This window comes from Dermacentor variabilis, chromosome 1, assembly GCF_050947875.1.
Source record: "Dermacentor variabilis isolate Ectoservices chromosome 1, ASM5094787v1, whole genome shotgun sequence".
Lineage (NCBI taxonomy): Eukaryota > Metazoa > Arthropoda > Arachnida > Ixodida > Ixodidae > Dermacentor > Dermacentor variabilis.
The window spans coordinates 263828442-263848225 of record NC_134568.1 but is presented as its reverse complement, the minus strand read 5'-3'; the positions used below and the strand labels follow the sequence as shown (position 1 = coordinate 263848225).

The 19784-nt window shown below is 47.8% G+C and overlaps 1 protein-coding gene across 5 annotated transcripts in view; it reads right to left on the bottom strand.

Annotated features, from left to right (window-relative positions):
• The window catches only part of LOC142563788 (uncharacterized), a 702312-nt gene that overhangs the window by 114540 nt on the left and 567988 nt on the right, over window positions 1–19784 (bottom strand). For all 5 annotated transcript variants that reach the window (XM_075674427.1, XM_075674407.1, XM_075674415.1 and 2 more), the window contains one exon: window positions 2475–2597. In XM_075674427.1, coding sequence (XP_075530542.1) covers window positions 2475–2597 — 123 coding nt within the window. The remainder of the gene's footprint in view (window positions 1–2474; window positions 2598–19784) is intronic.

The window sequence follows — 19784 nt, the reverse complement described above, 5'->3', positions numbered from 1 at the left end:
TTCCATCACTAAGGATCAAATTTATCCGATCCCTAACATCGAGGAGCGCCTTGAGAAAGTTAGTAGCGCTCAGTTTATTTCCACCCTAGATCTTGTCAGGGGTTATTGGCAGGTTCCACTTACAGAAGAGGCTAGTAGGTATGCGGCGTTCATTTCACCAATGGGAACATTCCGTCCTAAAGTGTTGAGTTTTGGTTTGAAGAACGCGCCATACTGTTTTTCAAGTCTCATGGATAAAGTGTTGCGGGGACAGCAAGAATTCGCTTTACCGTATCTAGACGACGTAGCGATATTCTCCGCATCCTGGTCTGAGCATATGACACACTTGCGGGCAGTGCTAACCCGCCTGCGCGAAGCAGGCTTGACAGTAAAGGCTCCTAAGTGCCAGTTAGCACAGGCCGAGGTTGTCTACCTCGGTCACGTGATTGGTCAGGGTCGTCGCCGCCCCTCTGAAATAAAAGTGGCCGCTGTGCGAGACTTTCCGCAACCGCGCACAAAGACCGATATTCGGTCGTTCTTGGGTGTCGCCGGCTACTATCAGAGGTACATCCCTAGGTACTCTGATATCGCGGCTCCCCTGACGGATGCTCTAAGAAAGACAGAGCCTCAAACAGTCGTCTGGGACGAGACAAAGGAAAGAGCTTTTAGCGCCCTAAAGAGTGCCCTAACAAGCCAGCCTGTGCTACGATCGCCAGACTATACAAAAGGGTTCATTGTTCAGTGCGATGCTAGTGAGCGAGGCATGGGCGTTGTACTGTGCCAACGGGAAAATGGAGAAGTAGAACACCCCGTCCTGTATGCTAGTCGTAAGCTGACCAGTCGTGAGCAGGCGTATAGCGCCACCGAGAAAGAGTGTGCATGTCTCGTGTGGGCCGTTCAGAAATTGTCATGCTATCTAGCCGGCTCGAGGTTTATCATTGAGACAGATCACTGCCCTCTCCAATGGCTGCAGACCATCTCTCCCAAAAATGGCCGCCTCCTGCGCTGGAGCCTCGCTTTACAACAATATTCCTTTGAGGTGCGTTACAAAAAGGGGAGTCTCAACGGTAACGCCGATGGCTTAAGTCGAAGCCCCTAACGTAGGAATCAGCCTCAAAATTGTTTGTTACTGATGTTTTTCTTCCTGAGGCAGGATTTTTTTTAACATATTGCTTTTGTTTAGTGTTTCAAAGTGATGATATGCTTTCTAGTGCAATTTTTCAATTTGTGGACGCGTTCTGAGTGATGCTAGACTACTGTAAGGAACTAGGCAGTGGTATAAAAAGGGGAAAGAGCCTGGCAGGGCTTAGTGAGGGTTGTGCCGTGCTTGCTGACTGAGCGGTTGAGTTTTCAGCGTAGTTCTAACGCTTGCCGGGAACGAGAACAAAAATGTGAACTCTCCCGAAGTCACTTTGCAGTGTCCCGTGCGAACCTGAACGAGAGAACGAGGCCTTCTCTGTGCGCTGCGCTCAAGAAACGTCGAGGGACGCCCGACTTCGGTTATGAGCATCATCGAGCGACATCCCTCCGGACAGCGGATGCAGTCCCCTGTCCATCGGGATCTCCTTCCCCCGGCGGGGCGGTCTGTTGCGTTTCGCCTGCGACACGTGGTTTTGCCGGCGCCAACTGCGGCGGGGCGGCAGACATTTTGGCCCGATCGTCGTCACCGCAACACTCATCGCCAGGTGTTTCCAGGCGCGTCTGCGGCGATGCGACCGCCTAGGGATTTCGTTCCAGTCATTGTGCCCGAAACAGGCGAGGCCAAAGCAGGGATCTCCTTCCAGTTATTGGGCCCGAAACAGGCGATGCCAAAGCAGGGATCTCGTTCCAGTCATTGTGCCCGAAACAGGCGATGCCAAAGCAGGGACCATCTTCTCGTTACAGTCATTGTGTCCGACCGGCAGCGCCACGACAGTGTGCTGCGCAGCGCCACGACAGTATGCTGCGCAGCGCCACGACAGTGTGCTGCGCAGCGCCACGACCAGGTGCTACGAGATCGTGCGCAGCGCCACGACATGGTGCTACGGCATCGCTACGACAGTGTGCGTCACCATTAGCCCATTGTACATTCACGTGCTCGTCTTTTGAGGGGTTCCTTCTTGCCCTCAACTGCGAGAGTATAAAAACAGCTGCCCCCGGACGCCAGAAGAGGGCTCCGATTTCTTCCGTTGAGTGAAGTGCTCTCCCGTCTCTCTACTTCGGTCAAACCTGACCGCCAACTCTTTGCGATGTTAAAATAAACAAGTTGTTTCGTTGTTACCAGTCGACTCATGCTTTGCCGGGACCTCCGGATGCTTGCAGTTGTACCCCAGGCCGCCAGGCCAACGCTACCCTTGGGGCTTGCGACCCAGGTACAACCACGGGCGTCAGCGCCGAGTTCCCAACAGATCGTACCAGCAGTCGGATCCAAACATCTGGTTGGCAGCGGTGAGATCACCTCCGATCCAAATACCCTTAGCGGAGGACAGCGGGGAAGTTAGGGCATGCTCACTTACCATAGCGAGGAAGTAGAACTTCTCGAACTCGTACTCCTGATCTTGAATGGCTGAAAGTGAATCTGCCACAAAAAAATGCTTGGATAGGGCCTCGGCTCCGTTTTTGCAGATCCACGACAGCACCTGGAAAAAAAAAAAAGCGCAACTTAATCTCCTTGAACTCGTATACCTTAACGCATGGGAACGAGAGAGTGACGGCTCATCCACGCGCGCACAGTTAACGTCACACTAAGCAATCGGCTTGGAATCGAAATAAACTACAAATCGTCGTATTATTACAACAATTGCCATAAAAAAAATTGTAAACGTTCAACTGGTCGCTTTTTAAATCCTGAATGCATGCATCAAGAGCATCTTTAACGCGCGTCTTAAACTATTGTCGAAGCACCAACCGAATGTAGTGCGCCGTAAAGCTGTCTAGGCGATTTATAAACCAAGCCTTCAAATAAAATAATTTCGGCGGACCGGCAGGTGCAGCTTACTGACGTTGCGGGTGACTCGCGAGCAGAAAAAGAAATTATCTTGAGTTGCACGCTGCCTTGTATTGTCCCACTTTTCCTGGGGTAACTTATGAGAGGTTACATAAAATGTTGTTGCTCTACTACCTCTCGCGTTCGTCAAATAATAATAATATTTGGGGTTTTACGTGCCAAAACCACTTTCTGATTATGAGGCACGCCGTAGTGGAGGACTCCGGAAATTTTGACCACCTGGGGTTCTTTAACGTGCACCTAAATCTAAGCACACGGGTGTTTTCGCATTTCGCCCCCATCGAAATGCGGCCGCCGTGGCCGGGATTCGATCCCGCGACCTCGTGCTCAGCAGCCCAACACCATAGCCACTGAGCAACCACGGCGGGTTCGCGTTCGTCAAAGAAACAACGTGAATGATCTTGGCCGCGAGAGAGGTATATAAGCAAGCGAGCTTGTTGTGTGAACTCACGTCGTCCTTGAAACGATAACATATCTTGTTTCGCTGTTTAAGCGAAGAGATGGCGCAAAATTTTGCACCACTTACATCATGACGAGAGAAGAAAGGGAAGAAAAAAAAAAGAAATTTCCTAGTTGTTGCTCAATAGCAACTCTGCTCACAAAAGGGTCAGTCCGGCATATATCTGAATTTTGAATTTGTCTTTATTTTCATCTATGGCACATGACCAGTGATGAGACAAAGCTGCATTAAAACAGCTTGACTCCGCAACAGTAAGAGAAAACAAATGTAGTATACTTAATCACTGCCGAAATATAGGACAATGATTACAAGGAATAAGAGAAAAAATAAACGTAATCATAGGGTACAAAATGAAGAATACTAACGATGCTCATGAATTAGAAAATGATGCAATAAGCGTAACTGTCGTTATAACGTATATGTTCTACTGGACAGTAGACCCTGACAGACACTTGTGTGAAAGTTCGCGCAAAGAGAAACACACAATGATGAAACATTCGTAATATGTTGACAGAAAAATACTTATTCTATTTCTTTTTTCATATCTGAAAAAGCTGCACATTATAAGTATATACCAATGTCATTAAGATCATTTAAGGTCCGAGTAATTACCTTGGAGAGCATCTGTTTGCCATAACTGGCCCTGGACTTGGGCAAAAACCAACGGCCACACCCTCGTGTGTCATAAACATGCATGGCAACCTTTATGTTAGCTAACGTAAAAATAGTAATTTTCTTGGGCGCATCTTTAATTGCTTTACAGAGCCGATATATATTAAGATTTTCTAATTCAATCAAATTGAATTTCGTTAGCAAACAGTTTAACGGGTAACTCGACGGTAAGTAAGCAACCATCTTCAGAAACTACTGTAAAGAATCTTGAAAGCGTGCTAATTTTTTTTTTGTCTAGTGTTTCCCAATGCCAGAAAACAATGTGTAAGATAAAAAGTGAATGATATATGCTCGTATAATCCGCACACCCGCAAGGACGACACGAATAAATCAAATTTACATAACGTAGGGGGGAGGGGGAACATATCGTGTTGGTCTGAAAAATGCCAGGCCCACAGTACAGAGTTGTTCTTTCGAGAGCGGTTTTCGAGCGGGCCAGTCATGTTCTGGGCGAGCGTGCGGCCACAAAGCAGCCCCCTCTCGCGGACGCAAGTTCTTCGGCATCGCGCCTCCCGAAAGGAAGCCCGCCCAGCCGCCTTCTGAAAGCACGTTCTCGTCGCCTCGAGCAATCGCTAACCTGCTGCTCGCATTGGCCGCTGCGGCATCACGAGGGGATATGCGCGTAGATATGCGCCGAAAAGGAATTGAGGTTAAGCACCCCTTCGTGCCTTCTTCGTTTATTTTTATTCTTCTCTTTCCAAGCAACTCGCCGCAGCGCTGCAGGCCCCAGTTATGGAAGGGGTGGCGCGTGTGCCGTACCGAGAGACCACTGATAGAGCTGTTACGTGAGCCTATGTGCTATACCACCGGAAAGGCCCCCTTGTTGCTACGACTTGGTTCTCGAGCACCGCGTCCTACATTCGCGCTAGGGGCTGTGGTCGCACGCACGGTGGCTGCCGTAACAACTTCGACCTATTAAAAACGATGACCCGCCTTGAAATAAGAAGTATACTTTGAGCGTAAAGCCCGAACGTTTGGGCAGCCGTCGGCGGCGGTTTAGCTAGTCAACTTGTTTTTCGTTTGTTTGTGGTCCCCGCGTGTACGCGGCGATCGCTGGCGATAAAAGGCCAGAATATAGGACAGCGCCAGCTCTCTCGCTGTAAACACCGCAATTTCCAGCGCGGCGGGGGAGCCCCTATACCGCGCTCTTGTCGCACAGAAGGAGGCGCGCTTCTGATATTGATCGCGCAACGGCTTGGCAGCGGAACCGAGCATTGCTTGCGCACAAACACCCTCACGCTCAGCACGAGTTTCGAAAGCGAAGTCCGGCGAATGCAGGTCGCCGACGTCTTTCTTCTTTCTTTCTTTCTTTTCCAGTTCACAAGGATAAACATCACAATGCGCAGTAAATATCCTTTTCTGATTTATAAACCTTTCCACACCCTTCACCTGTATTCGCCACTGTAAGCGAAGGCATCCCCCCCGCGCCTCCTCCATCGTGCACTCCTCTCCTATCTTCTTTTTGTTCTACAATAGAGGAAATACCGTGGTTCATGCTTTACCTGCCTTCTTCGCCCTCAATGCGTTGTTGACACTCTCGAATTGTGCAATACGTTGGCACGGGGATGCTACGAAGGAAACAGTCAAATTGACGGGCCGCCACGTATTATTGTTTGTAGTGCAGTGAATGTTGCCACGGCCTCTTCCAACAGTAAACAGTGCTGCAAAGGTCATTCGATCGAGCAAGGAGGAGCCGAGCACTGGACGCCCCGCTATGCACTTCTTGTGAGCTACAGTGCATGATGATGATGATGAAGAAGAAGCAGAAGAAGAATGAATTATTTCTATTGGCATCTCCTTCAAAACGAGGCAGTAACAAATAGTCACCTACCCTGCTTGAGCTAATAAGGTATTATACAGGGTGTCCCAACTAACTTTAGCCAGAGTATAAAATATGCGAACGCCACGTATAGCTGGTCAAAACCAAGGTAATGTTGTTTGCCGTCGCTTGGAGATACTCAAATTATTATTTTTTTCGTTCCGCCTAATTGGATAGTTAGACTTAATTAATTGATCAAATGCTCAACTGTTATAATTAGATTAAATGGGTCAATGAAAAAAATTGTAGAGCGCCATGAAAATATCCCGATAGAGCTTTCTGTTGCTCAATACGTGCTACATAAAAGTGTTTTTCTGAACGTGAAAGAAGCCCGCGAATGCACGCAAAATTGCCGCGCGACTGGCCGCTTGAGGTACTTTGCGTGCATTCGCGGGCTTCTGTCGTGCTCTGACTAAAGCTAGCTGGGACATCCTGTATACATCAATTGCAGTCTAGCATTTTGTCCATCTCTCCTTGATTTCTTTCCCTAGTCATACAAGCCTTTACGTCTATATTGCACAGTTACCCATGTATGTGTCGACTCCGACTCTATCAATCTATTCTCTGCTTTTTAAAGTGAAATCTCTTCCCCTTGGGTTTGGAGTTCGTTATATATATATATATATATATATATATATATATATATATATATATATATATATATATATATATATATATATATATATATATATATATATATATATATATATATATATATATAAAACTTGGGAAACTTGGTATGTGCTGGTTGCTGTCTTCCAAGTATACAACTTACTCCGCTGGGTTGGGCATGTGTGAGACACAAGGGGCATATGGAAGCCTTAAATGACAACTTCGGCCCTGTAGGTATATGTGCCACTGGGTACGTGCTCGGCCGATCGCCCGGAATGAATGTACCATTGTGGCGCAAGGGGTGTGACGACTTATATGTACTAAGGCGAAGCTTTCTTTACCTCTTCGCCGGGGTATGGCATTCGTCATTATTTCCTCGCCTAGTGAGTCCCGTGATCACCCAGAACGGCTGCGTCTGCGCATGCACTGTGAGCGAGGGTTTAGTAGCGGGTGCGTGTCACGAGACCGAAGCACATTCTAACTGCCGAGGAAGTGGACGCCGGGAAGAGGCGTCTCGCTGAACAGGCACGTAAAAGTTCATGCCGAGAAACGCAAACGCATACTTGCACACAAACGAGGACATCGTACCTCGCCAAGAGTCAAGTATTCTCCTTCAGCGTCAAGATGTAAAATAAACATCTACACAACACGTCAGTCAGAAACAAAGAGTCTACTCAGACAACCCCATGCACTCATTCTGTAAGCATCTGCAAAAACGTAAGCGCGAACATCAATAAACGCACGCACAAACATTGTACTAAGCTTCGGATCACCTAGATTCTAACATGTGCGTTGCAACTGCATAATTTTTTTTTCGACCAATACTTTAACGTCTCCTGCTTACTTCGACTGCTGACCGGTTAATGTTTCCATCTACATTAAGTTGAAGCGTTTCTGGAAGGTTTACGTTACCTACGGGTCTCATTGGGTGAATACCTTCGCATTCCATTAGGATGTGCTGAGTAGTCTTCGGATGGTCCAGACGGGTTTCGGCACTCAAGGTCTTAAGGGCTTTGCTGAAGTTTTTAAGGGCTTGTGAATTGTGCGACCGTCTTTGAATGTTGTAGCGCGTAGCATCGCGTTACTGTGTGAATTTTCCTCAGTTTATTTTTTCTTCTTCTTTCTCCTTTCATTCCCTTTACCCCTTTCTCCAGCACAGGGTAGCCAGCAGGTACTTACACTGGCTAACCTCCCTGTCTTTTCTCCCCTTTTGTCTCTCTCTTTCTCTTCGGATTTTGGCTGCAGCAGACACATGCCTCATCTTGTTGCAAATATTTACTCCTTTATATTTTTGTTCTCCGACAGCCAGCTCGGGCCTCAAATAGCAAGGCGTTGTGTTATCGTACAGATTTTCTCTCCCGATTTTTTTCTCGCCGTATACTTGTCAATCTCTGTGAACTTCTTCTTTGAGTTTCCATCCTTTGCATCCAATTTACAATATCTGTTTCTCTCACTTTATTTTTGATGACCCAGGATTGTCTAGCTACACCTTCAGTAAGCCTGTAGATGGTTGCCAACTTTTTTTACCGCTCCCTCCATTCCATATCCACGCTTCTGAAGTACAGATAGTTGTGCACTATAGCCGCCCATTAATTTTCATCACTGTTCCCGAGTCTTTCTTGAAAACTGATTTTGCTAGGCGCTTCTCTGACTTCAAAAGAGGCCCAACCCATGTCAAACTGCATTGCCTCATTTGTGGTTTTACCATGGTCCCCCAATCCCAAGCGGGCCACCGATCTTTGACTGGCTTCCAACCCCGACAAGATCGCTGATTGTAAGCACAGAATGGTATTTGCGAACGCTAGCGCTGGTACCATTACTCCTTTCCAAATTACTCGCACTACTGCGTATTGCGTATTCCATATTCCATATGGAACATGGAATTCCAAATTCCCTATTTACTGTAGCAAAGAAACGCTCTATGTTCCACTGTAGCTGCATTTCGATTCCCTTTCATCCTCAGATCATTTTGGAGGATGTTAGAGCAGGTCTTTCCTCTGTATGTATACACCTATATACGAGCATATTGCTTGACCATAGGTATTACATGTTGTTGACTTTATACAACGTCATTACTCGTCTCTTCATTAAAAATCGTAATTCCCAATTTTTCTGTACTAAAGTTAAGGCATAGATATGTTGCTTCATTACCATACGTATTCTCAAGTCTCTGTACACTAGCAGCACAACATCGTCCACATACATTAGCCCAGGTACCCTCTGTAGCCCCCTTTGACCATTAGGAATATAAGATAAATCAATACCTAATTCACTATTTTTCAGTCATCTTTCTATGCCCTTAACATTAGGCGTGAACTACAACGTAGACAGAGAGAATTCTTGCTCGAGTCCGCGGAGAATTTTCACTAGTTCTGTGCATTTCCGGCCATTTCGTGCGATTTGTACTCGGATGTCTCCATATATTTTTATCAGCAGCTCCACGAAATCGTCATCTATGCCCTCGTGCTTGAAAATATTGCAATTATCTTTCTACTTTGTCGTAGGCTCCCTTAATATCTATAAATGCTATCCATAAAGGTAGATTATACAAAATCTCTATTCACTGAGTTAGTGGAAAGATATTATACTCTAGGCACCTACTTGGCCCGAACCCATTCTGTAGTTCCCCCAAACTATCATTTTTCTGCACCTAATTTTACAGCCTTGATTTTATGGCTTACATTGCTTTTCTGCATATCACCAACAGTTATTGTAACTAGCCCGCATGCGCTCTTCTTATCCCTATCATTTTTGCCTTTATATATAAGGCACACCATGACTTATCGCCACCCAATCCAAGCTGTGCCTTGCTCTTTGCACCCAGCTGTTTGATAAGCTCTATTGGGATTTTTCCTGGTCCTGCTGCCGTCAAACATGACGAACTAGTGCAGCGCCATCAGGCGGCAGAAATGTAGTGCAATATTGATGAGCTCTTTTATCCGTTTTGCAAGTACTTCATGCGCGCACCTGCATGAGCGTGTGTTTCCGTGTGAACAGTGAACGCTGGTGTTGAAGCACACGAAAGCTTGGAAACTTAAAGTGAGTAAGAAAGCGAATTCTTCCTACCCGGGTTCGCAACAGTTTAAAGCGCAAGTGTTTCGAGTTTGTGACGTGGACAGCGAAGTAGTGTCCACAGTTGATGCCGAAAAACAACTCTCTTCATACTGGTTAGCGTTGTGCCTGCCTAATCCTTTGTCCGCGCGCTGCCTGAGGCGCATGGTGTTACATCGCGTGCCAATCAGCCGAAAAAATGTGCACTGTCACACGAGCCATGCTACGTCCATGCTCGCAACGTTGCGCGGCCTGTGCCAGAGAAAGCGTCGTCCATCCTCGCGGCCAGCACGCGAGGAGGCAACGCGCGTTGTTTCCGCGCCCACCATTAAGCGAGCGCAGAACTGCGGTGGGAGGGAGGTAGGTAATAGAATGGTCCCATTGTGCAGCGCGGGAACAGGCGTGCCTCCGCCCTTTTCGGGCAAAAAGCGCGGCCACCAGCGCGCGAACAAGACCATCCCTGAGCAGCCAGAGCAAAGCGGAGCACGGCCGCTTCATCGCGCCAGGCAAAAAAAAAAAAAAAGAAAAAAAAAAGAAAAAAGGATCGTTTGCGGAGCGGGCAGCCCGCCTGACATTCGTGCTGCTTTGTACGACCGTCCTTCGCAGCACCCTGGCGTCCAGTTGCGCGGGCCCGGATGAGAGGGACATCTGAAGACACAAACCTAGCTCTCAAATGACAAACGAGACAGCTGAAAGTGTGTTCGGGTTTTCCTTTCTTTCTTTTCTGCCTACTTTGTTTTGCTTCCAACACGGCGGCAGCGGTAGCGAAAGTGAAAGGGGTCGTTGACACTCCGTCACGGCGCGGCTGACGCCTCGCTCCGGCCCGGGCCGCCTTCTTGCGAGGTGGCCCCGCCGCCGAAGTGCGCGCCGCGGACGGGGGCGCCTAATTGAGGCCCCCAGAGCAGGATGGCGATCGGCGGGGCTCGGTGGCGGTGGCGCGCGTGATACGAAAGCAAGCATGGCTCCCTTTCATTCCTGTTCCTCACCTCATGATAGAACCCTGCGGCCACGGCTTGATGCAAGAAGCCGGCATCTGGGAACTGACCGTCTCCTACGTGCCAACCATGCGCAAAATAGCAATATATAAAATAAACATAGAAAACCGCCAACCAGCGTTATCGCGAATTAGCTCACAACCGTCGATGTACTACCGAGAAGTATTTTTTTTTTCAGAAAAGAAATATCAATCCCTTCACGATATTTTTAGACTGCTTTTATGCCCGTTTGATTGTGGGCCCGGCACCGTGCCCCTGTCACAATCAGCAGCAGGTTAACTGACTTGACTAATGAGCAGCGATAGTGGAGAGACGCAGTTCCTCTGTCTCACTCTTTGCAAACACCCAAGGAACGTTAAAATGAATGACGAGAAATGAATGACCCGCGGCTTTAGTAGCCCGGCTATGAAGGAAGAGGAAACGAAGCCATGTCAGCCTTAAAGGCAGCAGCGACACAGGGCGCAGCAGCGAGCTATCGTGCAGCAACGATTGCGGACCGTGGTTTTCGTTTATCATGGATAATCTGAGATTTCGCGCAAGGAGGCCAGACACTTCAATTAATTGCGGCACTGTCTAGAGGTTTTACGAAAGATTACATAAAATAATGCACCTGGTTGCAAAGCCCGCACGTTTCGTTTACCTCCACCCATTTTCCGCATCTCCTTCTTAGCGAAAAGTACACCCGCGTCATTCTCAGTCATTGGCGCCCTATAATAACACGTCGGCTGAGCCCCGGAGGAGTTCTTTTGCACTGCAGGTCGATGCTCTACACAACGCAAAACTTTCACCGCTTGCCGTCTTCTTTCCCCGAGCTGTGCCCTCGCAAAGAGCAAAGTGGGTGGGGGGAGTGTTGGCATTGCGGTCGGTCGGAAGCATCAAGTGCCTCAGAGGGTCTATTTTTCCGCCATCTTCCGCTGGTGTACAGGTTATGTCAGACGTCGTTTGCGTGACGCAGCTTTGAGTCTGCCCGCCCATTCGTCTAGGCTTTCTTTCTTTCTTTCTTTCTTTCTTTCTTTCTTTCTTTCTTTCTTTCTTTCTTTCTTTCTTATTTTTGTTCTTCCTCCAAGCCAGCATCGACGCGTCAGAAGCATGCTGCCTGCGTGTGCACTTAGCGCTACGACGCGAGGTGAATGAGCGTTGTCACGCTATAGATCTAGCTTCACACGTATACCGCGCTTGCTTAACACTTTCACAAAGCGCACGAGCGTGGCGTCGCACAAGTATGCAAACGCTTCTGCGTTGGAAACGGGACGCACGAAAAAGAAGAAAGCAAGACGCAAGAAAGAAGCGGAAAAAGAAAAGAAACGAGCATGGCAGATCAACTCCAGAGGCTATAGTTGTCCTATTTCGGAGAGCCTGAGCTGTCAAAACCGGGATTCTCGATCACTGAAGCGAGCGCCGAAAGTACATTTCAAGGTCCTTGTCACCATTGACAGCCGCACTTTGGACGATCAGGGGTCTGCTTTTGTCGAGTGAACTAAAAGAAACGAAGATGCCCGCTCAATCGCACGTCTGCTTTGGCTTGACACATGCCGCCAGTGCGAGAGCAGTTCGAAGATACAACTACTCGTTTTAGTAGTGCTTAGCTGATTCCTAAAAGTTAAAAAAAGTGACAAAATTAAATAAATATGGAAGAGGGGGTGCAAGTATTCCTTATATGAATGCATATCCCACCACAGCTTTCAATAGCCGCCCACTGCAAGCGTAAAATAAGTTGTGCGCGGCACAAGAGGACTGATGATGCTTCTCACTTGGCGCGCCAACTTTTTATTTCGCATGCAAGTGCGACCCTTAGTCAACAATCCGCATGGTTCACTGACAGCACAGCAACGTTATGTATTATTCATATTATTATCGTATTACTCTGACAGCAGTTAAGCGATGCAAACTCGGTTTGCGGTGTCCGTCTTTCACCTTCGTGAAGCTTGGTGAATTTTCACCTTGGGGGGCGAAGAAAAACGAAAATTTTCCCGTAATGGGGATAGAAGTCGCAACCCTGCGATGATGTGCAGTTGGGAGCTGGAAGCGTCAACCGCTGAGCTATAGCGCGTCTTTCTTTTCGTTTTAACACACGGATCACATAAAAGCGATTATGTTAAATAAGAGGATTATGTACTACACAGAGCAAACAATATCGCTACACACTCACTCAGAACTCGGGTAAACATGCATATGCACATGCATATGTGCAACAAGTGCACCCTGAGTCTCGTTGCAGTTCACACATAAAGACTTCGTTAAAGCTGCACATAAAGCTGCAGTTACCCGTATCTCTTGAACAGCACTGGAATTACTTGCATTTTTTTCTTCTCGAAAGTTTGTCCAACGGCATAAGCTATGAACTATGTGAATGTAGGCCGGTTTCGGAGATGTATATCAATATTGCTCGATGACTCGCCCCATAGAACCAAGAACCATATAGTTCAGCGGTCTCGTGGGATGAAGGCCCACTGTTTGCAGGCATTTACTTTACGATCTGTATAGGTAAACAGAGCATTTCAACTCTCAACATTCGTTGTCTTGAAAATATATTAGTAAACTAAGATACCTTCACGTACTATTGATAATAAAATAGTGATAATTTCACTGTTTATTCCGCACCTGCACGTACACTAGACGAACGTCAAACGTTGAGCAGATGCGTTACGCCGTGTTAGCCTATATTATTGTGTTCTAAAACGCCTACATTATTTAAACTCCACTCAACGATTTCAACGACTTCGCACCAAAATGTAGCGATAATGTAGCGACATCATTGTCTCATTGTAGCGACACACTAAAAAAAAAGAGAGAGAGATAGAAAAGAAACGTTTGTAACACTGGGCGCGATGTCAACTTTCCTTTTTTTAGCGTCAGTCGGGAGCATATTTTAAAAGAATACAGCATCAATATACAGTCAATGGAACAGTGTTCTATGTTCCTCCGGCACGTGGACACATGTCGGCGGTTTCTTGACCATAATACAAACCAACTTTGTCGAAGTTAACCATCTTTTAACAGGAAGTGTTTCAGAGTGCAAATTAAAGGGAAAAAAGTTTCTGCTGCTAGAGATACACATTTTGCTGACTAGCCTAAGTACATCGCGGTAACGCCGACCAAAGTAAAGGGCGTCATACAAAAGACGGGAAATGTCCGACCCCACCTGTGTAGTGGAAATTACTTTTCGGGTCGCAACGAAAATAAAATGCCATGTGCTTTTTTAGACGCTGTACACTTAAAGAGAACTGTCATATTTAGACCCCTGCCGTTTTTGCTGATAGGCTACTACGCGGCTATGTAGGCAGACTTGAGCAGCAAGAAAATGTTTAACCATTATTTTGCTAACTTAAACACGTTAATCAACTTTTTAAATTACTCACATTATTAATTAAAATTAAAATATAAATTATGGGGTTTAACGTGCCAAAACCACTTTCTGATTATGAGGCACGCCGTAGTGGAGGACTCCGGGAATTTCGACCACCTGGGGATCTTTAACGTGCACCTAAATCTAAGTACACGGGTGTTTCCTCATTTCGCCTCCATCGAAATGCGGCCGCCATGGCCGGGATTCGATCCCGCGAACTCGTGCTCAGCAGCCTAACACCATAGCCACTGAGCAACCACGGCGGGTCACTTTATTAATTAGGGCACATGTTGTGCTGGCCAAATTGAAGCCGAGGAGTAGACAAGTCTGCTCAACAGAACTCGTAAGACTAGTAATATGCAACCTTAAAATGTGCTACGAAATACACTGGCTTATCACTTGACAGTTTCCCAAAGCGAGCCTCTTACAGTTCTTGGCGATTCTAACTGGTACGCCGAGTCATCTTTTAGCAGATTTCCAGCAGGCCTTGGGCTATATTACTCACGCAAGCCGCATCCATTACAATTCCCGATTATTTCTAGTACTACCTGTGCGTACCTCTCCCAAACATTCAACTTTGGGGAGTAGAGGCCCCTTCGAATTAGGCCATAAGTTGACCAACTCTGCACGAAACCAGTCGGAGAAAATTGGTGTTCGTGGCCTTGTCACACTGGACGACCAACAGCTGTTTAAGAACGTGTTATCTGGGCGAAGGAGTAGATGTCTTTATGGAAATTATAAATTCGGCCTCCACACGACCCGCCGCCTCAACATATACGGAAATATCGATAGTGATGCAATTCAGCAGGGTGCCCGGCTGTCATCGTCACCATTAGGAACTTACAGCTCAGGCCATAAGTATTGGAGCAGAAGTTGAAATGGAATTGAGTCTTTATGGCTATACCACGAAGCGTACCCGCCAAAGAAAGCCCACGCACAAAACTATCCTGTACCGAAGCATTAAAAAAAAGGCATTGTCACGAAATATGAAAGCACGAATGCATGGCAATACACACACACACACACACACAAAAAAAGAAAACTCGGCTGCATATTTTGGCCAACGCTGTCGCTGGGTTTCGTTGCCACGGCTGTCCCACTGGGCAGCACCGTTGTTATTGCCAAAGCTCAAATGTGTGAAATGATGACTAGTGCTCATTCGCTACACGCGATGTGTTCCCCAACAGCCATACAAGACATCCTCCAACCGTTGGCTCACGTGATGTGCTGCCAAACATGCTGTCTCGCTGCAAAACGACGTTTGCAACAGCGGTGGTGTCGTCAGTGTGACAGCGTCGGCAACAAAAGCCAGCAAGAGCATTCGCCAATACGTACGGCTGCGTTATTTTCTTGGAATTTCTATAGTATTATGTGTCCCGGAGCCATACCCAGCGACATTAGGTACCTTTTTTTTTTTTTCAACTGCACGCCTTGCAGTGCCCTGCGCTAGGCTGTCTCGGCAGAATGTTATTGCTCTTTTTTTTTTTTTTTTTTTTGGGTGGTGCTCCTCGCGGGCGCCAGCCGAAAAGCCGCCCAATGCACTGAAAAGATACTTTCACTGTGATGTTTACGGCATCTTTTCGATAATTCAGGAAAATGCAACTACAACGCTGTAGTAGTCTAGACGTGCTGGGTCGTATTGGCAGAGCATGTTGATGTGTCACCACCCTTGATGAGAAGACACAAAATCCAACAACTCTCGTGAAAAGCAGCGTCTGGAACCCGCCCGTTGTTGGTTAACCAGTACGAATGGGTCCTTAGCATTGCAGATGCTGACGAATACGTTGGTCAATTGTTGCATAACATGCTCCGCAGTGTGGATAGTCCTCAAAAGGTCTGTTGTATTGCATTCACCACTGCGTTTCTCTAAGTATGCTAGAAGGCGCGTTTTCCCCCCAAATGAAAGATTAATGTGTCATGGGAAATACTATAAGGTCACCTACTTCCTTTTATGTCGACTGTTATAATGTTCAAGCGCTTTCACTGTAGATGAGAGTAGCAACGCTGACAGCGTCATATCAATGCGCTGAGAAAGAGCTCATGTATATATAAATATAATGCATAAATCCTTGCTCTGTTCCACGAACGCCAGTCGTCAAATCGCAAGAGCTGCCAAAAGGAGAGGAAGTCGAAGGGGATAACTTATACGGTGTCATCTACTTCCGGTTTGCCCTGGGTGGAGCAGTATATGCTTGTAAATGAAGGCATGTCAGGGTGGAGTAATGCGCCACCCGCCAAAGAGAGCAATAATGAACTACGTGCCTCGATATTGCCTGAAGCACCGGATATGCGCCGAAACGAGTGTTTCCTGTTCATCCGTTTGCCCCTTCTTGCGCGGCACGCTTTCATCAGAAGACAACGGCGGCAACTGCGCTTCGAGGGTCATAATCAGCTTGCCAACATGTACCTATACAAAAGTGCGAGACTTAGCGTTGAAGCGCTTATCTTTGGTTACGCAAAGCGAGGTCCTACTGCCCCCACGAAGAGAGTGAGAAGACGGGCCATACATCTTCTCCCAATGTGTACTGGGGCGCCGCGTGCAGTGCCTTCGTTGTGCAATTACGAAATGGCGCAGCCGTCCTCAGGCATTCGTACCCAGCCCAGGCGCACTAGCTGCGAGGCAGAAGGGCGTGGCTGACGGCGGTAGGGCCATGTACTGCGTTGCAACGTCCGTACCTAAACTTAGGAACAGCGTATCAAGCGGGGCTATACACGAGCCTGAGCCAAACAGCGAGCACCAATAGGGATCAGCGTTGTGCTCCCTTTGACGACGGGCGTCGTTAAGCGGCATACGATACAGCCCGCGCGCTCACCCGTCCATAATTTCGCACAATGCGCCTGGTCGCTACACGGCGCAACGCCGGGCGCTGCGGTGCCGCCCACAGTACGGAGCTTTTTGTTTCACTCAGGGTAATGAAAATTACGTCGACGCGTTCGCTAGTAGTGCGAAGAGAAAACTGAGCGCAAATATGTATACTGAACTAAGGTCTCGGGTGCCCTGCTCGCCTTACTGAAGGGCTTTCAAGGGATACAAGAGCAATGACCGAGAAAATCAACGACAAAGTGTTAGACCTACATCAAGTTTTCATGGCGTCTAGTAAGTGGTGTGCCTAGTTGTAACAACTCGATTGTTAGCGCATATACCACAAGGACATGCACGACGACATTTAAGACCGCAATAACTACACAGGGGTAAAGCTTCTGTCACATATTATGAACATCCTCGAAAAGTGCTGTACAGAATATCGGCCGCGGTCTCTATCTATGTGCAACAGGCTGTTCCTTAAGCTGGTTCCAACATTGCTGTACACCCGCGTACGTATCGGGCGAAACAAAGAAACTGAAAAAAAAACAGCGCTGACAACAATCCGTAACGCTCCTTAATTCTTCAATGCCAGATCATTAGACGCGAAAGTAGTCGGGAAAAGACAGGGGTGTTGCCGCCGCCGTGCGAGCAGCGTCTTCACAGGGATGCAAATGAGCGCCGAAGCTTCTGCAGCGGCGCGGCCCGTCCGGCAGCTGTCTCGGACGCCGTCGCCTGCAAACTAGTCCACGAGTCATCGCGCTCGCTTTTTCCGAGTGGGCCACGTGCGCTGCCATCTATCAGGCTGTCCACGCACCAGGTCAACCTCGAACGAGCCGCGCGTGCTACTATGCTTGCTCGGCACTGCTCGAGACGTTCCCGAAAGGAGCAGAAAAAAGAAACGAAGGCAAACGGTGGACCCTTCCTTCTCTGCCCAGGTGCTAAAGAGCTCGTTTGCACCGAGAGTGAACACGAGCCCCGCATTTAGCAACGATATTTTTGCCAGATACGCAGCTTCCTTATTTTTGCATGACCTTGCTTTCGCCAGGCGCGCGTGGGGGAAGGGGTATTCGTTTCTCGGGTGCGTATACAACTAATGGACTACAGTGAAAATGCGGCGATAATTTTACTTCCTGCACCGAGTGCGAGAGAGAGGGAGAGAAAGATTTGCAGCGCGCGAGAACAGAATCTACTTACGCGTTTGCGAATCGAGCTATAGCTTGAAAGAATGCGCTGACTCTATCAAACAAGACTGCGAGGGGATGTTGTTGGCTACAGGCTAAGACATCTTAATGAGGTTAACGCCAAAGTATGGAGGCCAAGAATGAACGTAAAAGTAAGCAGTGAACACCACTACAATGTCTCGTAGCTGGTGCAATGTATAACCAACTGACGGTAACAAACAGAAGCACAGTAGCTGACCCAAATCCCAGTAGCAGATGACCAGTAGCAGATGGGAGCGCTTAGGTTGCAATCAAGCTTGTGTTTACAAGAGCTGCACTACCTGGGGTTCTTTAACGTGCACCTAAATCTAAGTACACGGGTGTTTTCGCTTTTGGCGAAAACACCCGTGTACTTAGATTTAGGTGCACGTTAAAGAACCCCAGGTGGTCCAAATTTCCGGAGTCCACCACTACGGCGTGCCTCATAATCAGAAAGTGGTTTTGGCACGTAAAAACAAACAAACAAACAAACAAGCAAACAAAAAACTCCACATGTGCATTTGTCGCTATCGTCTTTTAGAAAGCATGCCAAGAGGAGGAGCAGGAGTGTTGCTTGCAGCAGGAGGACCTAGCCTTGCAAAAGTTGCCGGAAATTGCTTCGCCCGTGCGCCACTTATCAAGTGCGGCAAAGTCTATAATGCCCGTCACCAGAAAGCTAGGAAACGGGACCACGTAAACAAAGCCGAAGTTCAAGCGAACAACCGAACGCGGAGTCGTGGAAGTAAAGCTAAACGAAGCTGAGCTTGGCGCATGTGAGTATAGTATACAGAGCGAAAGAGACCGCTCTACTGCTCGTTGCACACCTCTTGAGATTCTAGATAATGCTCGAGAAAAAAAAAACGCTCACTTCGTGCGCACGTTTACAGAAATATGCGCCGACGGGATGCGTTCCGTATATCTCTCTTTGCTTTGGACGAAAGCTCATTTTAGGGCGTTTGTCATGGTTATATTACATGCTTAACTGTTTCCTTAGTAAAGTTCAGGGTGGTAGATGCACTTCGTGCTGGGGCTACTGCTCCGTCTAAGGGAACACCGTACGCGTAGCGACAGTGTGACTATTTTCTTCATGAGTGAAATAAATTAGCCGGAAGCCGATTGTTTCCGAACACCTCCATCTGGACCCTCAATTGAACCCTAGATACCAACTCTTACTATTTTTTACATGCACGTACAGAGAACTCTCGTTAAGTCGATGTCGGTTAAGCCGAATTCTCTCATATAACGAACAACACAGGAACATTTGTTTGGTTTTCCATAGACTCAATGGCAAAAAATTAAACATCCGTTTAAGACGAACATTCGGAGTGAACACCACCGCTACCGATCCTGGAGGCTAGGGTGCCTCGAAGCGCCGCGCCCCTGCGGCGCACATTGCCCTTGGACAGAAGCGGTGACGCGCAAGCGTATGGGTACTGTAGTGCCCAGGAAGCTAACGGCCCTCAGTGCGGCTAGACGCCTACACTGTCCGCATTGCGTATCATATTCAAGGCAGGGCATGCGCAGCCGCGCCATACGAAGCTGCCGCCGGAATAGAACGCCCCCTTGTAAACATTCGCTTACTAGCTAAATTAACAGGCATATGGACACATGGAACTCGATTATCGCGGACGTTCTCCGTCAAAATGCTGCCGTGAGGAATCGCGACAGCAGCAGCAAGCAAAGTGACCTTCTTGCTGTATATCGCTTCAACGCAAACTGAGCGGTGAGAATACAGCGTACACAAAGCTACGAGCCATCGGCCCACCTAGACTGTGCCCCCTAAGCAGATCGCTTTGACGGCCGAAGTACAACACCCCCCCTCCCTCCCCTCCACCGGTGCCATGCGCACGACGGAAGAC